This window comes from Micromys minutus (assembly GCF_963924665.1).
Source record: "Micromys minutus genome assembly, chromosome: 12".
Lineage (NCBI taxonomy): Eukaryota > Metazoa > Chordata > Mammalia > Rodentia > Muridae > Micromys > Micromys minutus.
In genome coordinates this window covers 30,507,808-30,534,319 of record NC_137981.1, presented here as the reverse complement: position 1 = coordinate 30,534,319, position 26,512 = coordinate 30,507,808, and the positions used below count along the sequence as shown (strand labels likewise).

At 43.2% G+C, this 26,512-nt stretch overlaps 1 protein-coding gene across 1 annotated transcript in view; it reads left to right on the top strand.

Moving 5' to 3' along the window:
* The window catches only part of ERC2 (ELKS/RAB6-interacting/CAST family member 2), a gene marked incomplete at its 5' end in the record, with an annotated part of 796,341 nt that extends 793,227 nt beyond the window's left edge, over positions 1-3,114 (top strand). The window contains one exon of the mRNA XM_080926404.1: positions 3,074-3,114. Within this exon, the coding sequence (XP_080782530.1) occupies positions 3,074-3,093 (20 nt within the window). The 3' untranslated portion in view covers positions 3,094-3,114. The remainder of the gene's footprint in view (positions 1-3,073) is intronic.
* Positions 3,115-26,512: the final 23,398 nt, after the last annotated feature.

The following is a 26,512-nucleotide window of genomic DNA, read 5'->3' as shown; positions in this document are numbered from 1 at the left end:
TTTCCAGGGAGGCTGGATAGGGAGGACATTTTAGGACTTACTCTAATCTTCTATCTGTGGACGAAAAGAGGAGATCACCCGGATCCAGGCACTGCACAGGGCTCAGGGGATGCAAAGTGAACAAGAGCAGCCTGTCCTTGTCCTCACCAAACTCACCATCTGGGCTGGAGGTGTCCAATAGAAATAAATGACAGCCCAGGCAGACAGCAGTCCACACGCGACAGTGACGCTGAGTTTCCTAGTAGTCACATGTTTAAAGTGATAAGAAGCAGGTAGGGCTTAAGGCAGTGGATTTTATTGGCATCAGCACATCAGAAGTATTTTGAGATGAAGTCAGTACCTAAAATTGTTCCCGAGATAGTGTACATTCCTTCATTCCATATTAAATCTTCAAAATCTGGTATGCATTTCACACTTATAAGCACGTCTCAATTTGACTTAGACATGTTTTGAGTGTTCAGTGGCCACATGAGGCCAGCCGCTACCATCTTGGGAAGGGCAAGTCTAGACAACTCACAATAGGGACCATACAGGAGACCTCCTGGCTTGCACACCATCTCTGCTGAGAATGAGGGATCAATCCACTGGAGAAATGATCTAAGTGTATGTGGGCAATCAGGAGAAGAGAGCATCGTAGTGATGACAAAGGGTACAGCATGGACAGACCAAATGACAGAGCATCAGGGCAGACGGAACCTAGAGGAGACTTTGGCAGCAAGAGTCCACAGGTCCTCCATCTTGCCAAGTGAAGCAGGATCGTGAAGAGCTACTGACAAGGACGGTACAACAGAAACAGCCGCGTATTGGAGTGGCAATCACCATGACAGTAGAGCTGTCAGCTGCCACAGAGCATGAACCTGGGACTTGCAAGAGATGACTAAAGAAGTTAGGGCCAGCCACGTGGTGCATCCATATGAGAGAGGATCACCCAAGTTGAGAATATTCTTACAGTGGGTGGATAGTGGCCCTGGTTGCCATTGTTGGAAGGCTGGCTCCCAGTCTGGAATGTTTTAAAAGTACGTTCTCGCTTGTGTCTCATGGAATGGTGATCCTTACTTGTCACTACCGGCAATGCCCTGTCTGGTTGGGTTTGGTTTGATTTATTTCCTGCAGGCTCGTCAAGACCTCTTGGCGAAGGGGTTATTTTGCCAGAGCGTGGCAACACTTTAAAAACAAATAATTTCATTTGCAAGCTAGACTCACATGGTAGACTGTTCAAGACAGTCCTCTGACTATAACCATGGGACTGGTTATTTCTGTTGTCTTTCCAATAGAAAAAAAAAAAAGAAGCATTGCAGAGCCTCAAATATGTGGCCAAAGATGTAGTTGGCATAAGGGTTCTGAGGTGCCCCTCACTAAATGTGTGAGCAGGTGTGCAGCTTGTTCTTTCTCTTGCTTACATCTTTTTTTTTTTTTTTTTTTTTTTGGCATATTAAAGTCAGCATTTAAACCACCAGGGATGGTTTCATTATTAATTATTATAATTAATACATAATTGACATATTCTGTGTTTACAGAATCGACACATAACTAATCAATATTAATCCAACATTTGAAATGCAATGTGATTATCTGTAAACAATGATTACCTTTCCCCAAGCAGAACTCTGTAGTTTCAAGGCCTGAGTTCTGCTCTGTGACCTGGTGCCCAGCTGGAAGCCCACCGCACAACAGAATAAACAATTGTTCTCTGCTACTTTATCTTGGAAAAGTATCACGGACATTGGACATCACCCATAATCATTATTCACTTAGCCCCCCATCTGCAAAGAAAGCAACCTGTGCATTTTAATACTACCTCAGGTTTCCTTTTCTCTTTTCATTGTGTGCCCTTTTAGTATATTGGTCAGCCCTTTAAAGGGATGATTAAGGAATGCTTAGCACACAAAAGAATGAGAGCTATGCAGAGCTCATGAAACAGAAAGCGTGCTCAGACTTACAATTTTCATACAAAGTTTGCAGAGATTTTATGTGCCAGAGTAAGTAATATGATCTGCCCTAGAAACTCCCTAAATTTTTGGCTCTGCAAAAGTCATTTGTGTGTGTGTGTGTGTGTGTGTGTGTGTGTGAGTGTGTGTGTGTCTGTGCCCTGATTCAAGTTTCTTAACCAGAATTACACCAGACTCCTCAAAGTATGAATTGGCTAAGTTCATCCAAGCTCTAATTTTCCATTGACATTGCTTATGTCTGCTTCTCTGAGCCGACTAAGAGATCTTTGACTTTCTCATCAGCCGGTGGGACCTGCGCATCAACTGCCAAGTCAGAAATACCAGGGTAGATATAAAAAGTGGTGTGTGGTGCAAGCCATGATGGGACACACTCACAGTCCCAGTGCTTGGGAAGCTGAGGCAATTCCAAGTCAGCCCAGGCCATAATGCAAGAACCTGTCTCAAAAAGTAAAAATGAGACAAAAGTGTGTGTGTGTGTGTGTGTGTGTGTGTGTGTCGCCGCCCATGCATGTGCCTGATACACACTTGCACTCTCCACCGCCATAGTCTCTAGATGGCCACCCTATGCCTGTATATTGGAAACACCCAGGACCCTAAGGGCGTGTGAATGGTAATGACACAGTTGAGCATGTCACCGCTGCAGTCCTAGTGGCCGTATGACATATACCACCACATTTTGCTTATCCACTCATTTGTTGACAGACGAGTTGGGCTGCTGTGAATAGTGACACTTGGAGTGCTTGTGCGAGGGAGTCGGTCTGAGCCCAGATTTTTGGGTTCCTTTGCTTGTACACATGTGAACAGAACTGCCAGCTCCAACAGTCACAGCACGCTTCACAGGTCTTTGAAATTGTTGCTGCCACATGTTTATAAGTGACTGTTAAAGCTTTTGGCATATTGACTGCCTTTCGGATTCTAATCTCCCTGAGCTGAGTCTTTAAAAAAGTAAAACCATAATCATTGTAGAAAAAACGTGACCCCCAACCAGAGTGATGGTGGCTGGCAGGGAGTGCGTGTGGGGCTGGGGGGAGGGGTAGGGAGAGGGTAGGGGAGCCTCTGCCCTGTGATGGCTGATATCACCACTAGTGTCTTTCCCTGTTAAATCATGTGCTTTCTTGTTGCAGCTGTCAGAAGGGTTGGCTAAAAGGATAGCTCAGCACTGCAGCAATATCCTGATAACATACTGCAGCCTGGCTCTCTTCACTGTCCACCAGCAGCCGCAGCAGCAGGTCCGAAAGGAAGGGGAATATTCGATTTGGCTTTCCTGCTCGATTCTGTTCTCCTCGATGATTGCCCATTGTCCAGATTTCGGTGTAAGGGAAAGAAAGAGTATGAAGAAGGAGAAAAACAACGACCCCTTCTATCAAGGATTTGGACCTTTCCAAAGCGAGCTTCTCTGCAGAAAGCTGCATACCGAGTGTGTTGTTCCCGCTGCTTGGCCACTTGGACACTGCACAGGACTCAAGGTGGGATCAGCTTCTGTTGGACAGCCAGCTCCATCCCTCAGTGTCCTGCTGGCTAGTCTAAGTGGTCCTAACACACTAGATTATCAGACAATCTAAGCTCGCTGCGGGTGGACGAGCGCCGCTGCTGGTGTTTGTACGCCACAGTGCATGGAGTGTTTGACAAAGAAACCAAAAGACCAAAAATCGAGAGCCTTTACCCTCCTCCATTTCTTTAGTCTGTCGGTCAAGGAACCACATCGAACGGTATTATCAGCAGTTACCTCTGGGCCAGGTTGGAAATGAAATCAAGTTTTTTTAAACCACTAATAACTTGCCAAGAAATCGCCTTATGAGAACATGGTGTGTGTCTCTGACAGTGCATGGCACATCTAAATTGGTCATTCATAATTTTATTGTCCTGCTCACGTACCAGAGAATGACAAAAGCCCGAGGCACCTGCATATCCACTCCACATGCTCCTTGAACCCCTCGGGCTCTTCTCGTTCTCATACATGCAGGTCTCCATGATGAAGCTGAGGTTCATCCATGTCTCATGATCCAAACGCTGTGCAGGCAACGTAAGCTCGGGTCTTCTGTAAATGAGGGGTCATTTCTCGTTTCGTTTTTGTTTTGGTTTTAAGAAAATGTCTCCAACACGGATTCCAAAGCATTTTCAGCATCAAACATGAAAACACCTGATGAATGAGAGCAGTCACAAAAGTTTTGTGTCTGTAAATAGCATTACACAACCCGTGTGGATTACACAGTCCTTATCCTAAAGCACATGCCAGGGAAAGAGGCCGAACTCCAAGGTCTTTTGCATACAGGGACAAGGTACTAATTCAACTCCTGCTGCTTCCTCTGAAGATGAAAAAGTATTAGTCCTTACAACTTTGTAAAAACACACAACTGAGCCTGGTGAATGTGCAGCTCTTGTACTGACCCATTTTCTTGTCAATGGGAGAAGCCCTCCCACCTGCATTCCTAAAGGACAGACAATGAATTTAAGCATGGGTGGCCTTAATAAACACCATTGTCTTTCTTTGCTGCTGTGGAAAGGGTTCTAAGCAGAAGTTGCTGAAATCTTGCATCGAATCTAATCATTTAACTTTCCAAAATGTTGGTGCAATTAACTCTGGACCTCTCTCATGAGCCATAGAGATATTTAAAAGACAAACCCCTGATTTGCTGGGGAAAGGGAACTGTCCCTAGGCTGCACCCTTTGTTCCTGGTGCACTGGGGGTAATCTATTCAAGCTGGTTTCTTGCTTTGGGCTTCTTTCTTGTCAGTAAATAGTGACTTGTGTAAAGCTTATGTGTTACATAAATGATCCAAATACATTCATGTTTAGAAAGTTTGTCCTTTAACTATCAAAAGGATGTAGGTTTTTGTTACAGATGGGAGCAGAGTTCTTTGCAAGTTTATTTGGTACATTTGGCAGAGGGTTGCAGTGAAAGCCACAGACCAGTCCCCTAGGTATGGTTTTGGGTGTTGTCAAAGAAATTCTCACACCCTCTTACCACCAGGTCCTGACCTGAACTCTGCAATTAAATACTTGAAATTGGAAGAAGGGGAACCAGGATGGTAAGCAGGGTCCTTAACAAAGTGGCAGCAAGGTGGTCAATTTTGAGTAGTTAGCTATCTCTGCATTTGTGCCAATTTCGACATAGCTAATGTTTGGGGATCATTTCTTTACCCCACTTTTGTTGATTGAAAGTCTTATCGATTTTACTTTCATGCAAGCATATCATTCAGTCCCTGCAAAATCAAGATCTAAGAAAACTTCTTTTCTTGTTTTGTGTAACATTCTCTGATATTTGGGAGTTACAACAAAAACATCCCTTTCCACGCATTGAAAAGAGTGTCTGGGTTTACAGCAAACACTGTGTTGTTCAGAAGATATTTCCTTTGGGAAAAAACTTTAGCAGGTCCCCTTCTAATCATGGTGTAGTTGGGATTAAACAAAAACAGTTTGGGCTAACATTTAGGAGAAGTTGGTCTAAGTCTTACCTTGTGCAAAAGCTGGCTTGTATTTATACCCTATTTGATTTCTATATACAGTCTCAATTTTGTATTTAATGATTTTTTGTGTGATGAGTATGCACGTTAACAGCGTGTCAACTTTCATTTAGAAGTGGATTTTATTTTTTAAACAGTGTTTATGATGAGCCCTCAAGCGTATTGACATTAAACTCTAGCTGCACTGTCTTTGTGTAGAGCGCTGTTTGAATGCTGCCAAGGGTCCGTGTATCTAATTCCCCGAGACCCTTGTTTGATAGTGCTTCTTGTAATATTTCTTCAAGTGAGTGGCATGTGGGTTGTGATATTGATCCATGTGATTATGGACATCGGTATGAAAAAAAATAAAAATAAAATAAAAAATACAATTAAGGAACCCTCGAAACTACCAACGGGCATGTATCAGCCAGTCATTGTAACCTCGTGTCTAGTAGAAATAACCATGTGCAAGGTATGTACAGCTCATAACTTTGTTATTGTGTGTATGAGGAGTACTTTGTGCCGATTGTCTTATTTATATTCATCAAATAAACCTTGTTTCTTTCTGAAGTGAGTTCATCTTGTCATTCATAAATGCGCAGTGTAGCTGTTTCTAACTCGTGTTGGGGGAGGAGGCATTGGTTATAATTTGAAGAACATACAGTCCAAAAGAAGAAGATAGAGGGGTGAGGGAAGAAGAAAATTCATTGTTTTCTTTACTGGAAAAGCCAAGATTGACAGGTAGTCATATACAGGTTCAGTTTGGGAAGTTAGACCAAGAGCCATCTCTTTCCTTATCTGGTTCCTTTATTTTTACCTACACCCTCCATTTTCCCTGTCTATCCTCTTTTTCCTCCTCCTCTTCCTTTCCTTCCTCTTCCTCCTTTTTATTCCCTCTGCTCCTTTCTATCCCTTATTGTGATGGCTTCCATGTCTGCTGAACTCTCCCCTGGGTAGCAGAGATGTCTCTGTGTATTTGGGGTTTCAAAGGAAGAGACCTTCACCTTTTCAGTACAGGTGTCTCCAAGAGGAAAAGATACTTTAGCCCTATTTGGATCTTGAATCCTCCCTTTTTGTGGGAATTGAGAGGGTGACGTCAGGTGGTAGCCTCACTGCTGGTAGGAAGAAAGTTTCTAATGGGAAAACATGAATTCCACTATAGGAAAGAGAGATGGAAAAAGCAGAAAGGAAAAATGATGACCAGCACTGCTACCACTTGGATGTATGCAGTCACCCATATGCAAACACAGTTAGTTCCCTTTGCAGCTGGATTTGGACCATAGACAGACCATGCCCCTTCACAATGGTGGGTTCTTGCTGTATCTCCATTTTAAGCCTGCAGAACCAGATCCTGCTTCATTTCAAGCTTTGAATTGCAATTTCACAATGAAAATTCCAGTTCTTACCCAAGAACGAAATCATTTGGGCGGTTGCTAGAAGAAGCTGTATTTTACCAGATGGAGAAACTGAGGCTGAGTCATAAATAATTTATCTAAGCAAATGTGGTAGCCTTTTAGCCATCCAAGACAGGAATGTGTGTCCCTGGGAGGCTGTTTGGAAAGAGAAAAGGAGACCAAGGTCTTCCTCCAGTTGATCCTTTACAACATAGGAGATACTTTTGGCCTCTACACTTTGGGTTGATGAGTTTTTACAGTCAGGTTCATTGGGAATCTGTTTGTTCTTCTCATTTTATTGTCTTTGTAGAAAGAGAACTTCTTTTGGAAAGGAATTTTTACATCATAGACTTGCTGAAGCAACCAGCTGTTGTTCAGGACTGCTTACAGTCCAGTTGGCCAGCAGAAACTTCTCCATCTTAACCAATGAACCCAGGCCCTGGGTGAGAATGACAGTAGCCCACAAGTTGTTGGAGGGGACTCTGAATCTCCAGCTCCTGGAGGCCTCTAGACTTGGGAATACTTGTGGTTGGGTCTTTGAGTTTCCCATGACTGCCTCTACCACCCGTGAACTGCTCTTACAGAAGACCAGAGAGGACAGCCTCTGGATCCGGAACTGCAGTCCTCGTGATGATGGTAATCATAGGTAGGAAATAATTGAACCAGACTGAGGATTTGCTTGGATCAGAGCTGTGAACGTGACCCTGGCCATAGCTCTGGGAGGTAAGTACTTCCCTGATCCACATTACTAACAGAAGAGGAGCTGCAGACATGACCAGGTGCAGTACTTTTAGACTGCTTATTACTTACTGCCACATCATGCTAAATGCTATGCCTGTGTGAACTTACCCTCATCACAATTCTATAAGGCAGGTGCTTCTGTGATTTCATTTTAGAGACCAGTAAAAAGCCACAGAGCTAATGTGCATTGCTTGGGGTTCCCCAGGCTTGAACACAGTGCAAGCAAGAGTTCCTGCTTAGGAGAGGACACATTGAGCCCCAAGTCAAATCTCTATCAGAAAGGGAACCTGACAGTGTTCAACAGGAAGTCCTAAACCTAAACCTAGGGTCTCTCTTGTTCTGATTGGGAAGGCTTCTAAATTATCCCCCAATGAAATATTTAACAAGTTCAACCCACAAACCATTTCTAGAACCTGCTTTGGTCTCTGGCCTTTAGGAAGCCCTCACAGTATTCGAGTGTAGCATAAACTGTATTTGTAGGAGACCAGTTTGTAAAAGGACCCATTACACAGAGCTTACACATGGCCCCATGCCCACAGATATGTGGTTTCCGTGATTGTTAAGATGATAGGTTAGTGATGCATGTCACTCCTTACAATCATATTACACATTAGAGATGAAGTACAGCCTTTATTCAGATTCCCTTGATGTTATCCTCATGTCTGTTTTCTCTTTCTATCTAGGGCACCACGCTAACTTAACTGTCATGCCACCTAAGTTCCCATCACTGACTCTGTCCTTTCTTTATGACCTTGACTGTTTTGGAGGTCACTAGTTGGGTATATTGTAGGGCTCTTTCTGTTGGGGTTTAGTTGCTCTCTCTTGTTTAGGGTTAGCCTGGAGAACTTGAGGGCTACTGGGAGGAAGGCCACTGAGTTGATAACAGCCATCCTTAGAACAGCTTATCAAGAAGGGCTCATACTTGCAACATGAATTAGCACAGTTGATACTGGCCTTGCCCTTTTGGCTAGGTCAGTGTTTTCAGTATTTTTTTTTTTTTTTTTGCCACCAAGGTCATTTTTGTCCTCCCACTCCATTGGACTTTTAAAGCATTGCTTTAGGGGCCTGGGAAACAGCAAGGTAATCATGGAGACCTGAGTTTGGATCCCCAACAACCAGGTAAAAAGCTGGGTGTTATGGTAGTCCAGCATTGGGAAGCAGAAACAAGAGGATCTCGGGTCTTGCTGCTACTAAGTTCTAGCCATCTATGATCTCTGCATTCATTGAGAGACCCTGCCTCAAAAGAATAAAATAAAAAGTGGTAGAGAGGCAGATGCCTGAGGGCAACCTATGGCCTCCGTACAGGTTTATGAACATCCACACGTGTACTACATGCACAAGGTACAGAGAGATAAACGGTTAACTCTCTGCCTTAGATTGTTCTGCTGGCAATGTGGAAGATACAGTAACTCGTGGATTATGTTTTAAATCCCAGTGTTTTAGGAGCAAAGTCTTTCAACCAACAGCTTGATTGCTTGGCTAGGTTTTTGCTCTGGGGAGAAGGCACACCTCCTACGTCCGGTCCTCTCTCCACTTAGATCATGTGAGTATATATGACAGAAACAGCCAGTGTAAGAGGACTAGACCCCTTTCTGAGTACAGAGGAGAGCCAGAATTTCTAGTTGAGAAACATCACGGCTAGGGCTTTCTTCCTCCTCCTCCTCTTCTTATACTACTCCTATAAAGAAAGAAAAAGTATCATGAATAACAGTAAATGCACAATCGAACATTGTGGTGCACACCTATATCCAAAGTGCTCGAGATGCTAAGGCAAGCATGGGCTACAAAATTAAACAAACACACATATGCACACTCATACACATAACACAATTTTTTTCCTGGGTACTCTCAACTCTACAGGTGAGAGCTCAGACATTTTATACCTCTGTGAAGGGGAGAAGATTCATTATCATTATTACTGTGTTATTATTTATTATTCGTTATTCTTCATTATCTCCTTGCTAAGGTTGGAGTCCCCTGCCCAAGGTATTGAAAAGGCTCTAATAAACCCCCCAAAAGAATAAGAACTGAGTGCTGGGAGGCAGACATCAAATGCAAATAGTAAAAAGGAAAGTTCCCAGCAAAGCTACATTGCATTAGACTGAGACCTCCAAAGAAAACCACAGCTCAATTAAACAACATGAGATTGGCAAACTGGATGGCTGCTTCAGAGTCTACTATGAAGCTATTGTTTGTTTGTTTGTTTTGCTTTGGGAGAAAGTATGTCACGTTATGACTGAATGTGGCCTCAGTTCTGGTTAGAGCCAACAGGAACAATGTAACTCCTAGCTGCCAGTCATGAAGTATGAAGGGAGTATCCTAAACAGTGTTAGGGGTGTGCTTGGAGTAGTAGGGTATATCTCCCTGATTAATTGTTAAGGAGCTGCTGAGGTGTTTACCCACCAGCAGAGAGACTGTACTAAATAGTTGACTTGAGACCAAATAAATGTTCTACAAAGGAAACTGTTGCCATGTGCCCTAACATGACAATATCTCATATAATCCTGGACAGAAAAGAACCTTCCACCTAATTCTACTTAGGTAAAACTCAGAAAAAGACAAGATCCACCTGTGGGCATAAGGATTTGAATCCTTATCCTGGAAATCACTTACAAGGTTAGGTGTATTTTGTGAAAAATTCATCAAGCAACATACTTATCTACCTTTTGTGTATGTTCTTCATTTCAAAGGTTTGCCCTAAGAAATGCTAGTGCACCAGTTTTCATGCCACAGACTTCAGAAATGCAGGTAGTAAATCTTGCATCAAGCATTTTTTTGTTTGACCTTAAGAGTCTCAACTTAACACTTGAAGAATTGGGAATTAAGGCTGCATATTTTGGTAGAGTGTTGGACGGGTGAGCATGGGGCTCTAGGTTCAGTGCCCAGTACTGGAAAACCTGAGAAATTACCCATATTAAGCAGCTCTAAAGAGGCATGACCACAACATCATGATTCTCAATGAGATTGTGGACCACCTATTGAGACAGGCATTGGAATTTGAAGAGGACTTGAGGTTAGATGACAGTGTTGGATCAAGATGGCTTTCTTATTTGAAAATTATTATGATACAGAGATGGTTTTGTTTAAGAGACGTGTGTACTGGGGAGTTTAGAGTGTTTGGTAGCTTGTGGTTTCATGGCTCAGAGGAATTGATAATAATGGATTTATATACTCACATGAAAGAGAGAAAGCCTATGTATGGATCTGAAGCAGTGACATTCAAGGGGGACATATAGATGCTGCTTTTATACTCTTCCACCTTTTCAGTAAGTTTGACATTGCCTCAAAATAAACTGTTTTAAAAAGAATCTTGGGAAGAGTAATTATGGAGGGCTCTTAGTCTAGGAGGGTGGGAAGCCATGTCCATTTCTCCATTGTCCTCCCTGTCTCTCAAATTTGACACCTGGCCAAGCCCACCCATTGTGTTGCCTGCTTGCATGTGAGTTGGCCTGAGTTTACAACCCTCTTTAGAATTCCCGTTGTACTCCATGCCAAACAATTCAGCACTGGCCTGAGGAGTAGCTGCTGGTTCGCTTCCTTCCTTCCTTCCTTCCTTCCTTCCTTCCTTCCTTCCTTCCTTCCTTCTTTGGTTTTAATTTATTTGATCTTTTCTTGTCCTAAAATTATCACCCAGACCTATCAGTTGTTTTATTACCAAAAAATTAATAATAATAATAATAATAATAATAATAATAATAATAATAATAATAAAAAAAAAAAAGAGTGAAATGAACAGTTCACGCAATGCCAGCTACGATGCTAGGTTATGAACAAAGATGGAGATAATAGCTATTATTAGCAGTAATAGATCATAAATAATAAGCATGCAGTGAAATTACGCTGCTGGTCACTGGCTCACTCCCAGCCGTTCTCTACCAAGAGCCGCTGGAACTGGCCCTTGTTCACATGCCATTTGCCACGTCAGGGTTTTCCTCAACTGTGCTTAATAACCAGTTTCCAGATCTGGATATTGGGGGCTGTAAATTTCCCTGGTGACTGTTGCCAATGACAGGGAAGGAAAGACTTGTGTAATTGCCACTTGTACTGCCACAGAGCACATGAACTCAAGTCAAGAGCAAGGGTTTGGGACGCTAAAACACTGGGTTGAAACAAGTAGGAAGGGAAATCTGCTCAACTTACGTGATAAGAAATGTCAGCTTGCTTAGGGAAAAAATGGTAGCAGACTTGACACTGGGGTGTTATACACATTGTTGGGTGCTGCACACTTCCTTTCTCCCTGCACAGATGTTCACACATCTTCAAGAGTAGCTCTGGGTTGCTTGGCAACCAGTACCCACAGTTTAAGATGTGATTGGTTGATTTTATAGTACAGTTGACCTAAGCCTAGAAGCTGAGGAAGTCCCAAGCAGAACTGCTTGCACATGCTGCTATACTGTGAGATACCCTTTACATAAGCTACTTTCAAGTATTCCATGAAAATAGCCCAAGAGAGTGGTTCAGACATGTGTGATACTTTGACCTCAGCTCCATGTGGAAATGCTCAAGGGCATCCCTGGCAAGATTCTGAACTTGAGCCCCAAACCCTGCCTGGTGACGGATGATCTGGCTTCTGACCACTGTATTGTTAGTTTAGAAGAAAAGGAATTCTAGGCATACAGGAAAGGAATCCTCCTGCCTCAGGACTTCCCCGGTGTTTCATTTCCTGGACAGAAGAACAATGGTTATGCCGTATAAATTAGAAGTTGTTTTCTTCCTAGCATTCCTGTGCAGGCTCAGGCCTTATTTGTGTGGTGGTGGTAATGTGTGTGTGTAAAAGAGAGAGAGAGAGAGAGAGAGAGAGAGAGAGAGAGAGAGAGAGAGAGAGGGAGAGAGAGAGACCCAAGGAGGGTATGAAAGTAATATGAATAGAAATAGAATTTTTTTTGAGGGGGTGACAAGTTGAAGAAGCACTTTAAGAAGTTGTGGAAGTCATAGGAGAACTTCTCCAAAAGTCTGATGAGGATTTCCAGAGACTGAAATTCAACAGATCCAGGAGCAGCTGCCATGAAATTCTGAAAACAAATCCTTGAGCATTGCACATAGCAGCTTATACAGAGAGAGTGTCCCACGGAGTGAATCAAATAGGATCATATTTTCCTGCCAATAGATACGAGCTCATTGACAAACTCAATAAACTCAAATGAGACAAAATCAAAACAGAATGGTTGATTGGAAATTGAGTCACAAAAATTGAAGTAATCAGAAAAGGGGGAAAAATTGTTTCAGGTATTTGGAGTGCCAGGATCTGTGCAGAACTGAAGAGCTAGGGATGGATGTGCTGTTCATATACCATTAGAAGTGCTTGCTTGAAGCAGGGCTCCCTCCTGGTACCAGGAAGTCTTCACTTCTCCTCACCTAGGCCATTTAATGTCATCTACTGTCACAACTGTACAGCCCCAAGACTAGAAGCACTTAAAGACTGAAATGGAGCTCAAAGCTGAGTAGATGGAGTCTAGATTTCACACAGCTTGAAACAGTTTCTATTCATCTTTTCTGTCTCAACATCTGAGAAATCACAAGATGTTTCCTGACTCTTTCTGTGGTACAGATTATCTCTAAAGAAAAGAACAAATGAGGCTGGAGAGACAACTCAGCTAGTAAAATGCTTGCCACAGAAGCCTAAGGACTTGAGTCCTTTCCTCCCATCTCACCCAACAGCCAGGGGCAGTAAATGGGTTCATAATAACCTTAGGAAATAAAGATAAGAACCCTGGGACTCACTGCTGCCTAGCTGAGAAGAATCAACTAGCGTCAGGTCCCAGTGAGAGACGCTTCTCAAAACAAAGTAACAGTAACAGCAAACAAACAAACTAACTAACCAACCAACTATTAGAACACACACACACACACACACACACACACACACACATACACACACAATCAAAGTGGTCATGAAGAACAAATAACACCCTAAGTTGACCTCTGGCCTTCAGACACAAGTACATACATACCACTCATGCATTTGTGAGCATGCACATGCATGCTCACATGTAAATGCACACACACCAAAGAAAAGAAAATGGAGCGCTAGTTTATTCCTATAATCCTGCCACTCAGGAGGCTGAAGCAAGATGATCACAAGTTGAAGCCAGTATGGGTTCCTTCGAAATAGCCTATCTTGAGACTGCTTGGTCTCTGAGCCTGGAGTGTCAACCAGAATGGCATGTCATCCAACTGACCAATATTCATCAAAGAGCTTCTTTCTGTAGGACATGGTCATTAACATAGAGGGTCACCCTGGACAATGTGCAGAGAATGAGCATCTTTGGAGCACTCTGCCCATATCAAACCCCTTCCCCAAAGGCTCAGGCATCTACACGGAAGCAGAAAGGACTTTGGAGCCAGAGTTGGTGATTGATTCCAAGGAAACAATATCTCCCAGACACAACAGGACGGACAACACAAATGAACTTACATGCATCATGCAGCATGCATCAACCCAGACACAATCCCAGGACTAAAAAAGGAAGCAGATATAAAATCCCACTCCTCACCAAGAAGCTGTTTGCAATCGATAGCCACTGGGAGATAGAAATTCAGTTTTCTTCAGTGGGATTTCATTGGGTGTTTCAAGCGTCTCTCGAGGCAGGCAGTTAAGCTCAAGGTTAGATAGTCTACACAAACCAGGTCCCGTGTTTTGTTTTAACTTATGTGTGCATGTTCTGTGAATGTGTGTCGGGGGAGGGGGGAAGTTGATTTAGTTTTATTTTTAAGAGCAGGAAAGAAGATGAAGTTTAGTGTGTAGGAGACAATCTGAAAGGGAGTTGGGGAGAGGGAAGCATCTGATCAAAATATATGCTATGAAATCCCCCCCAAAAAAAAAACATTTTAAAATGGAGAGGGAGGGGAGAAAGGGGGTGAGGTAAACGGAAAGAGACCCTGTTTCCAAACAAAAGGGTGGATATGAGGGCTAGAAAGTGGAAGCCACAGACAGGAAGGAAGTCTCTGTGCCTCCTGGCCCCTAGCCCTCCAAAACTATTAGCAGGTGAAATAAAAAACTTCGGATCTAAGTAAAGTACCCATTAGGGGAAAGACATTATGTAGGAAACTTGCCGGCTTCTCTGCTTTGTTTTCAGCCGATCCTCTAGGAAAACCTTATGTCCGTGTGGGTGTTGGCATTAATGCAACCCACACAAATGCAGGCAGCTGCAACCTTAGCCGTCCTGATGAAAAGCCAGTCAGTCTGTGCATTCGATTGGAATTTCAGAAGATAATTGTTTCATTCCCAGGTCTGTCCCTGGCTCACCATTTGACCTCAGACTAATTGCTTAATCTCTCTTGGCTTCAGATCTTCTACTTTGAAAGTGAGAATAACTTCCAACTACCTATCTCATCCGGGTACTGAGTGGATTAATAGGGTCATGTTTGCAAAGCCCTGGGAAACTCTCAAGAAAGAAAATGTCCATGTGTCTTGGCAACTCTAGTTGGTAATATTCTAGGCTGGGTAGAGCTGAGCTCAGTGAACTATTAACATGGAGGGATGTAGTATATTCATCTCCATACCTAAAAGCAGGGTTTTCATCACCCTGAAAATTCTGGTGTGTTTGTTGGTGCAACAAGAGGGAACTGCTGTGGTAAGCCACACTTGCGCCGCTCTTTCAACAATACACACAATTCCTCAGAGCCTTTCTGCCCTAGTAATGCATAGGCTGACTGGTGGAGGAGGGAGTATCACACAGACCAGAACTGAGATCTCTCTCTCTGCTACTTCCTGGGTGGGTGATCCCAAGCATATCACTTGTTCTCCCTTTACCTCCTTGACACCCAGCAAGAGCATGTGACAATCTGTCAGGAGATGTTAGCAGTCATGGACTGTGTAACAGTCTCTGCATCTTTCTCTTAGCACTACCAGGTGTGATGATCACCCAATTCTTACCCCCCCAATCCCACCCCCATCCCCACCACCATCAATACGTGTGCTTATCAGGAGCCTGGCTACCCTGCAGCCATCCACTAACAGCAGCCTCCTTTTCTTTTCGAGCCCTTCAAATCTATGAAAAAAAAAAAAAAAAAAAAAAGACAAATCAAAAGCAAAACAAAAATTTTGTGTTGAATTTGTGCAAATTTCCACAGTCTATCTTTCTGTCATTACTGATTTAGCCCAGTCTCTTGACTTTCCAGGTGCCCTACCACAATGACTATGAACAAGATGCATGCAAAGTGTTATGCTAAACACTGAGAGTGTGCTTTCTTGTTCCATCATTGTAAAAACCCAGCCAGGTACCTTGAATAATCCCATTTATAGAGCCAAGGTTTGGTGAGATTAAAGAAGTCACCCAGTGATTTCAAGGAGAGCCTGGATTCCAGTTCTTACCTGACCCTAGAGAGTTCTGTTATACATACTGCTGTCTGATAGGAAAAAAAAAAATAAGTACACATCATCTGTGTATTTTATATCATGTTTTATGTCTTTTAGTTCAGGGACAGTTGGCTCATGAAGGCTTTGACTTAATGAATGGATTAACCCTGGGTGGACATTGTGGAGAAATGGGGAAAAGTGGTAGGTGGGGCTTAGTTGGAAGAAAGAGGTCACTTTGAACAGTGTCTTTGGGGACTATATCACACTCTGCTCCTTCTTGTATTTCTCTGCTCTCCATTTCCCTCCTCTCACCATGTTCTTCCTGTTGTGATGATCCCAGGGACATGGACCAAACCCTCAAAAACCAGGAACTAAAGCAGACCCTGTCTCCCTTAAGTTAAGGCATCATGTCACAGCCATGAGGAAAGTAAGGACCAAACGCAACTTTGGCAAATGTAATGAATTCCAAAGGCACATTCGGGTCTGTGCTGGAAGTTTAACATTTAGATTTTTGATTTGCCAAAGAGCTTTCCCCACAAGAGCATATTTCTGAAACATTCTGTGGTCCAAGCGTTCACTTTATTAATATATGATATGTATATTTACATATGCTTGGAGCAAATAAATGAATGTGTGAATATGTTCTCTTTCAGAGGGGAAGAAGGCCTCTTAGGCAAAGAAGATGTGTAAATTCCAGAAGGGCATGTAGCGTATCTAATTTTTACTTGAGTTTGTGGACCTTCCTGGCACATGTACCATCTCCTCCCATTTAGCTCTGCTGGTGTATGCATTAGTATTCACCGGATGTAGTTTCTCCCACGCCGTGTTCTGCCTCAAGATAATGTGTTGACAGCCTCATGTTAGGAAAATTCCCCTTAGTGTCTATCTGTGAGGCTAGTCTGAACCCTCAGAGGAAACAGGTAGCTTTCATTTAATCATAAACTTGATTCTGCCTATGGTAATGTCCCTAAAACAGACTAACACAGCAAGAACATTTCCAGTTACAGATGTTAAAGCCAGTGTTGGGGTCTTAGCACAGCTGGATCCATAGGCTGTAACAGGTCAAAGGCAGAGTCTCATTTTCTCTACACATCTGAATAGACACACTGTGTTCACCTCTGAAGCTACCGTTCATCTAGTAGTGTTCCTCAGTGCCTCACTCGGGGTCTCCTTGTCCACAGTTAGCCAGGCTACAAGCCTCAAAGTAGAGGTGGTTCCCCTCCCACTATTGGCAGGCCACCAAACTCCTGAGACACCCCCTTCTCTCTCTGCTGACCTGACCAGCCACAAGTTGAGGCTTGAATTATGGGCCAGGTTTAAGTCACATGCTAATGCCTTTAGCTTGATGGAACCCTTTTCCCCAATCACCTGGCTGAGAAGAAGGGACTTCCGTTCAGGAAAGGGAGAAATGATATGTGAAGGTGTCCAGGCTAGATGATCTGTCTTCCCCACTACCACACGAAGTTACTTCTCATTCCCTGTTAGAAGCAAATCAGCTTCCCATTGTCACCCACATACCTCATCGTGTGGCACTAGAGAATCTTCTTCTCCTTGTCATTATATGTGTGCCTGGCTAGTCACTTTACTTTGCGCCCTCTCCTTTGAGGGGAGAACACTGGTCCATTTCTCTGCATCAACAGTGTTTACTGTTATCTGCATGCATAGCAGATTAAGGATGAACAACCTGCTCATCAAGATCCTATTTTGGGTGACACTGGTCATCACCATAGATACAGATGAAGATTCTATACCATGGGCAGTGACCCATTTCATGGAAATGTGGCAAGCAGAAGCAAACTGAAAAATAGTGTCCCATGATGCTACCACACACCTGCTGCCAGAAGAAGATGGTCTAATGCATTGCAGGGAATACATTGTCATGTGTAAGCAAGACACACACAACCCTGGTTTGCCAGACATCCGTGTTTGTCATCTATAGTCACAAAGAAGACATCAGGTAGACTTTCCATTACTCTTCTCAGATAAATGTCTTGATACCCATCTCCCTCCTTCATCCCTTTCATCTATCTTTTCTGACCCTCTTGGTGTAACCATCCCCCCTCCTTCACTGTTCTCCAACCCACCCCCTTCATCTCCTTCCGGTTTTGACCACTACTTCAGCCCCAAGGAATCAGGACTCTTGAGTTACAGCTCTTGCAGCTCCTTAAGTAAGTTGTTTTCCTCATTTCTTTCATTTCTTCGCTTTGCTCCCCTGAAATGTCAGAATGACAAAGCCTCTTGCTAACTTCAATGGTTTGGGGTCAAAGACATTCTGTAGGTAAAATGTTCCTCTCAGGTTAAAGTGTTTCTGGATAAAAGTGGGATACAAACCTTTTTTTATTACATGGGTCTAAATCTTAATATGTGTGTGTGTGTGTGTGTGAGAGAGAGAGAGAGAGAGAGAGAGAGAGAGAGAGAGAGAGAGAGAGAAGAGAGAGAGAGAGAGAGAGAGAAAGAGAGAGAGAGAGAGAGAGAGAGAGAGAGAGAGAGAGAGAGAGCTTAGCTGTAAGTTATTCTCTCAATGTAGACTACTTGCACAATGTCCAAAGTGCCTCTTTCTCTAAGCCTCCACAACAATAAAAGGTCCACTGTAAAGAATTTCTAAGGGTGTCAGACCTGCTGTCTAGATAGACTCCTTGGAAATTTTCTAGGATTTCCCAGCCATCCAATGTTGGACTTGCACTCTAAGCCTTTTTAGCCATGTATCTTCCAGCACTGCTACTTAGGTAGGACCTCAAGCCGGTGGACTTACTAACACACAGTAACATTCAGAATGTATGCATGTGCCAACTTTGCTGAGCTTTAGTCCCATACATCTGAAATGTCCTCCTGCAATTCGTTCCACCTTCTGTGTCTAATCACTTCACAGTTGTGTTTTTATGTGCATTGGTGTTTTGCTTGCATGTGTATCTGCGTGAAGGTGTCAGATTCCCTGTTATAGGAGTTAGACAGTTGTGTACTCCTGTGTAGATGCTGGGAATTGAACCTAGGTCCTATGGAAGAGCAGCTAGTGCTCTCAACTGCTGAGCTATCTCTCATTGATAGACTAAAATGGACAAACTATCAGGATTTGGCCAAGTTAGTCCTAACCCAACAAGGGGATGAGTGGTGTCCCATAAGTGCTTGGTAAGTGAGTGGGTGAAGGTATGAAATATGTGTTGAATTAGCCTACACCAAATACATGAATGAATAGCAAATGACTATCAGTGGCGCCTATGGCCATTTCTTTCCATGTGCTTTAAGCTGCCCATTGATTTATTTTCTGTAGCCATAATGCAGTCCCAACAAACTGACTCTAAATTTATGATTTGCTTTTATGTTCTACTGGTCACTTTTGAAATAGAGGCTGACAAGCTATGCCTTGAATCCCATTTTCAAATAGTTAAGGAATATTTTCAAACCTCCCTGAATGGAATAGGCAAGACAAGAGAGGGATGGCGCTTATGTACCAGCTAATCTCTGTTATGACAAATCCATATGACTAAGGAGTAAGGGCCATGGGGGTAGGACCATGCCCCTCGGCTGAGGAGAAGAGGGTTGTCCACAGATGACACATGACTGGAGCCATCGAGTTCCTGTATATACTTGGTAGATATATGTACCCACTGGGATAGGTAAATCTAATCCTTTGCAATTTTTCATTTCACTTCTTTGAGTTCTGTGGTATTACCAAGGAGCAACTGGTTTTCTTCTGGGTGAAGTGGAAATCTTTGCTTAATTCAAAACCACTTACATTAAATACGTGGGATCTTTTGCAGGAGAGAATGTTATTCATGCTTCTCCAAATCAATGGATCGTCACTTGACCTTAAGTGACGTGTATAGATCACTGCAATTGGGAGTTAAACTAAGTGAAGAAAAGCAGCTTTTACTCAAAATCCAATTGTTTACCGATATATGTTTGGGAAGTCATAACAGTCATGTTTTTGAGTAGCACAATGGCAAACTATGCAAAATTACAGTCTGCTACTTAGAACTACAGGAAGTTCCCCCCAAAAGGTGACTGGAAATATTTACATAGACTAAGAGTTCACATAGACTAAGATAGAATAATTCAAGTTAAAATTCAATTAAATATGCAACTGAGATGGTAAATCATAACATCCTGGACAAATTTTAAAATACGGGTACTTCCTGGGTACTTGGCATAATGGTGAGGTCACAAAGACCAGATATCTGACCCAAGTGTTGCTAGTATGTGGCCCTCTTTTAACATTTTTTTTCCTACTGTTGATTTGGTAACCAAAATTAAAGATTATGTCTGGAGAGATGCTCATGGGAACATAAGGACTGGAGTTCAGTCTCCAAAGCCCATTTTAAAGTCAGGCACCAGACACTTGAAATCCTAGCATGGAGGAAATAGAGATAGGCAAGCCCTGGGCTCACTGGCCAGTCAGCCTAGCCTAATAGGCAAGCTCTAGGTTCAATGGGAAACCCTTTCTCAAACACTGAGATGAAAATTGATTGAGAAAGACACCTATCATCTCTGGCCCCTGTGAGTGATTGCACTCAAATCAACACATACACAAATAGACCTGCATATACTACACCACACACACATTTTAGAATTGTACAACTTAAACCAGGCAGCTCAGTGGTAGGAATACTTACTACCCTTGAAGAGGACCTGGGTTCTGTTCCCAGCACATCGGGCAGCTCCTAACTCCCTATAACTTTAGTTTCAGGGGATCTGATGCCCTTGGGTCTCTCAGGCACCTCTACATGCATGGTGATCATAAACTCATGCAGGTACACATAAATACTCATCAATTAAAATAATCTTTTTTAAAAAAACATTGAATTTCATATCTCTTGATAGGAATGTAAATTGGTATGGCCAGGATAGACAACATGTTCCTGAAGAAACAAATATTTTTCTATTACTGTGCAGACTATGACTGAAACAACTTACAGAAGACAGGGTTTATTGGGGCTTACGGTTTCAGAGTATTAGACAATGTCATGGTGGGAACATGTCAACAGGCAGTCAGGCATTGAGTTGCAGTAGTTCTACTAAGCTTACATTCTCATTTTCAAGTAGGAAGAGGAAAGAGTTAACTGGGGATGGTGTGGGGGTTTTAAGACCTCAACACCATCCCCTGGTGACACACTTCTTCCAACAAAGCCACACATCCTAGTCCTTCCCAAATAGTTCCACCAATTGACATAGAACTATCCAAATTTATGAACCTATGGGAGTTATTCTCATTCAAACCATCACATGTGTGATTTAGTGATCACATACACATTTGCACGTGCACACATACACACACTTGTATGTCCATTGAAATCAATGACTAGAAGATATATCTAAACTCAATGTTCAGAGCAGCCAAAGTAACCAAGATATAAGAATAAATCTATGAGTCACCAACAAATAAACTGTAAAAGAAAATGTCATATAGACTGGGGAAGTACCTCAGTGATAAAGCACTTGCTTAGTATATGTGAGGCTCTGGGTCTAATTCCCATCATTGTGCAATAAATACAGAAGAAAGAAAATATGACACATATACACAATGATATACCTTTCTGCTTTACGACATATTGTCATTTAGTACAAGATGAGCCTAAAGGACATTGTGTGGACTCAAATAAGCCAGTCACAAAAAGACAACCAGTCAATGATCTTAATTACATCTGTATTGTGTTTTTTTTTTTTTTTTTTTTAAACCAAATTTCTAGAAGTGCTGTAGGAATAATGGTAATAAGGTCCTATAATTTGGGTCTGGAAATGTCTTCAAAGGTTTGTGAGTTGAAGACATGATCTCCTGTGCAGAGGAGTTCTGAGGTGAGTAGGCTTGTGGGAGCTGTGTATTAATCTCTCATGTTCACAGCTGAGTGGACTATAGGGAAGTTGTAGAAACTGTAAGAAGTGGGGCCTTATGAGAGGAAGTAGACCATTGGTGGTCTGCCTTTGACTATTGTATCTTGACCAGCCTTCTGCCCCCCAACCCCCAGCAGCTGCTGTCATGGGAGAAGCTTTACATTGCCACACTCTCCCTGCGAGGATGTTCTAGTTCACCCCATGCCTAAAGCAACTCGCCCATCCAAATAAACAAAGTGGACCCTTCTTAGTTTTCAGACAGTTGACCCTAACAAAGAAAAATTGATTCACATACTCAGGTTGAGGAGAGAGGAACCTGGGGGTGGTGTCTATCAAAGGATACAAAATTTCAATTGTACAAGAGAAAAATTCAAGAGATGCACTCTATAATATGTTGATTACAGTTAATAGCGTATTTTATCCCTGAGAATTGATGACGACAGAATGTGTTAGAGTTCTTTGGCTGAGATTATAGCACAGTGGAGAACACCTGCCTAGCATGACCAAAGCCCTGGATTAGATCTCTAGCAGACACAAAAGGAAACAAAGACATCCTCTGCATAGACAAGAAGGATAGCTGTGCAACTGCTAAGGAGCTTGAATTAGCCATAATGCATTTGCACACCACAACTTGTATGCAGTTTCTTTTCTCTTACCGTAAAGAAATACCAACTTAAAATCTGGCCAATTAGAAATGAATGAAACATGTGCCTAATACTTAAAGATAATGTCTCAGGGATGGGACTGGTAAGGAGATTAGAAATGAATGAAATGTATGCCTAATACTTAAAGATAATGTCTCAGAAATGGAATGGGTGGGAAGTATAGCTTACCTTTATCGGCACCCAGAATTGCAGAGCCTGTTTTGGCATTTACTGCAGGCTGTCTTCAGGTCAGCTGTCAGCTTGACAGGTAGACTCCTGAGAAGGCAGAGTCTAGAAAGAACAGATTTGATCCATACAGAACTCTAGTTAGAACCAAGTCTACCCTGTGCCAGCTCTTCCCTGAAGGATTTTGATGCTTCTTGCAGCAGGTACCAGAGCATGTTCAAGTCCAATAAATGGGAAATAAACTCTGTGTGTCTGGATATCCCTTCTAGAGAGAGGATCTTAGCTGAAGGGTAGAGCAGCCTCTTACTACATCCCTGAGAGTATCTGTGTGTTGGGTTTGTGGGAAAACCAGTGGACTTGATGAGGAAGCTAACCCTGACTTCCAAAGTCTTACTGTGCAGACTTAGACCCACAATACTAACAACTGCAAAACGGCTTAATAATAAAATAGAACAAAAGAAAAACCCAGCCTTTCTCTAGAGTGAAGAAAAGGGTCACCTTCCCCCTGAAAATGGTCAGTCTCTGCTTTTCTCAACCCAGTCAGTAACTTCTTGGTGGCTCCTGTTAAATACAGAGCTAATAGCTTTGAGTGGCCTTCCAGAACCAGCTATGATGTCTGACTTTCAGAAGCAAATGCCAACCCAGAGGACAAATTCATAAGCCATGGTGATGAGCCAATAAAGTAGAATGTCACCTATCTGTAGAAGAAAATTACTTCTTATTGGACTCTCTCCACTTCAGGGAAAGGGGCTGAGAGTAAAGTTGGGAAAACACGTGGAACTTGGGGAGACACCTTCTAGAGGATAGCTTTGTCTATGGCACTACAAGTAGATGAACTGTGATGTTTACTTCCTTGACACTTAGGCCAACACCATGGTGAGAACAGCCCTTCATTCAGATTTCAGAGCATGTTTACCATATCAGTCATGGGAAAGCACAGCTCTGAGCAAGGCAAAGAACTCTAACACAATCTGTCATCGTCAGTTCTCGAGAATAAAATACACTATTAACTGTAATCAACATATTATACAGTACATCTGTACAATTGAAATTTTGTATGCTTTGATGGACATCCCTCCAGGTTCCTCTCTCCTCAACCCTAGTATGTGAGTCAACTTTTCTGTGTTAGGATGAACTAACTGTCTGAAAACTAAGAAGGGTCCACTTTGTCTGAAAACTAAGGAGAAGGGTCCACTTCCTGCATTTACATTCTAGTGCAGGCAACTAAAAAGTGGTTCAAATACACATGTGAACTCAATAAAGTCATTGTTGGCCTGAAGGGAGGGAGAATATCATCCCCATAGCAGGGCCAGGTGTGGGGAGTCTCGGAGACAGAGACAGAGACTGCTTCAGATCATTGTGTCCGGGGAGGAGGTAACTGCAAGACAGGGAGGTCATCCAGATAGGAAGGGAGCAGTATCTCACACCTGCGGAAGAGCAAACACAACGAGCACACCCCAATGAGCCTTGTAAACTTGCTTAGAGTTGACCCATAAGGTCTGAGGAGACCCTAAAGGACCTTTAAGCAAGGTAGAGACATGGCCGAAGCCACAAGGTGAAAGCAAGCACTCAGGACTGTGTGGGGGGAAACCCCCCATTCCAAGCTGTGTCCTGAGAGCAAGGAAGAAGGTTAAGAACTAGGGTGCTGGGGTGCTGGATCTGGATCAGGATGTGTTACTTACTCTTGGTAGTGGAGAGAAAGGAGAGTTCTGGCTTCTAAGTCACGCTAAAACTCAACAGGCATCAGGGTGTTTCTGAGGCAGCTGATTTGATATTCCCTGTTCAGTGTAGCATGAATCCAAAGCTGCTAAGATTCCAAGTCCTGACACTAACACTTAGGCCTTGGGGCTCTGTGACCTCCTTTAGCTTTCTTCTTTCTCCTCCTCCCACAGCTAATATGATCTGCTCTGTGGGGGTGGGGACTGAAGTAAGACAATGAGTATGTAGTAAGAGCTGGGGAATGTCCCCTGAGAGAACTCTCATTCACTCTTTGCCATTATCCCAGCATTTACTTACCTGTCCCGTCCTTAGAGAATCCCCCCACCACGTAGCAGGCCACATGATGCTGAAATTGCCTGCCACGTGTGAAATGGCAGCATGTGCTGTTTTGAAGCAGTCACCACTGGCAGCTGTTGGACCAAAGCCTTCTTCTGTACATGGTTAGTGAATACAAGGGTTTTACTCTAGTCCTTTGTTTATGCTTACTTCCCCTTTACTTGGGAGGACACTGAGACTCCCAGGGAGGAACATGAGGCTACTGTGGTACTCACTCACCCAATAAGAGCCAGAACCAGCCCACCCCCAAATCACCCCCTCCCCCATTCTGACCCTGCTAGCCTTTAAAGACTAACAAACAAAAAAAGTTGATACAGGAACAAAATAGCCACTGGAGATCATCAGAAAGTACCACGGAGAGTAAGAAGAGAGTTTGAGGTTCTTTGTTTGGTTGTTTTCTTGTTCAAGACAGGGTCTCTCTGCGAATCTCTGGCTGTCCTGGAGCTCAGAGATCTGCCTGCCTCTGCCTCTGCCTCGGGAATGCTGAGATTGAATGTGTACCATGGCCACCATTCCCAGTTGAGTTTGAGATTGCCTGAGATTCTTAAGGCGTTTCCATGACTCTACCCAGAAGATCACAAATGCCCCCTAACCTTAAGGGAGCCTTTGTCCCCTGCAGGCTAGTGGCCAGTGGCAGTCAGTATTATGTGATGGGATTACTTTGACTGTGGCCATGTGGTGCCCTGGGAAGCCCCTCCAGCCCCTTCCGGCCTCTTTGTCCCTTTTCTAGTGTCCCATCTGCAGGGCCCTCACACAGTCCTGCTGCTCTTGACTCTGAAGCAAAGAGGTAAACATCTTGGGGGCGCTTTATTAGTTTATTTCAGAAGATGGAGCCTGTTTGTCCCTAGGGCCCAGCCCTCTTTTATGGCCTCCAGGCCCTTTTTCTAGTGACTGGAGAGAAACCCCCGCTTTCTACAGCAGATCATTAAAACACCCACCATAAACCCAGGGCCATAAAACATTATTTGCCAGGCATAAAAAGAGGGTAGATTTTCCCAGAATGACAACCCGGGCCCTGCTTTCTCCCGCTGGGAAAGGCGGCACACGGATGCCGTCGTTCATAAATTCCTTATCTTGCACTGTGCTTTGGGGGAAAAAACACTGTTGGGAAAGCAGCCAAAAAAATATTGATTTATTTGTTCCTCGGAGTCCAAAGCATTTTTAATGAGAGAAGTATGGCAATGCCCTGCCCGTGTGTCTTCAGATGACTTAATCAGAGAACACACACCCCAGTGCAGCCATAGTTTGCCAGGAGGTAAGGGACTTCCACAAACTGGAGGCTCTCCTTTGGGGACCTTTCCAGGTAGAGAGATATTGATTTCTCCATTTCCATCTCTTAGTTTCCGAGCTAAACCAGCCAGCACCCAAAATGGGACTGCTTCTTAGAACCCAGTCTAGTTTTCCAGTGCACTCACCCTTGCTTGGCCCCTCACTAAAGACTCAAAGGGGATTTCCCATTTGTTCAGGTCTCAAGTACAAGACTGAGGTCTTTAGTTCTTGGAGCTCAGGGTTCCAATGGCATAGTTCTGTGCAACCATTATTAAAACCACCAGCTCTGAACCTCTCATCCCTTTATCTAAAGTCATTGGGACCAGATAGACTTGCTGGAAATCTTGCCAACTTTCTTCCTGAATGATAAAATATAGTATATGATTCAAATAGCAATTGTGATGTCTGGGGAAATAGCTAATAATGAAATCTGTTGTATTTCTTCAGTTGGAAAGATGAACATTCTCTGGCAGTGAAATAAAGGACTGGTCTAGTCAAAATTTGCATGCCATGGAGGGGGTTTGAAAAAAAAATCCTCAATTTTTCAGAGTTGATTCCCCCCCCCCCCCCGAGAAGTCGGTGTCTAGCAACATAGAGTGTATAGTCCAGACTCAGTGTTCCTGTGGTCACCTCGGTGTCCTTTTACCTGTCTCTAGTTGTAAAAGCCATTCTATTCCACTCTAAGTGCTGTCCTGGGTACCCCATC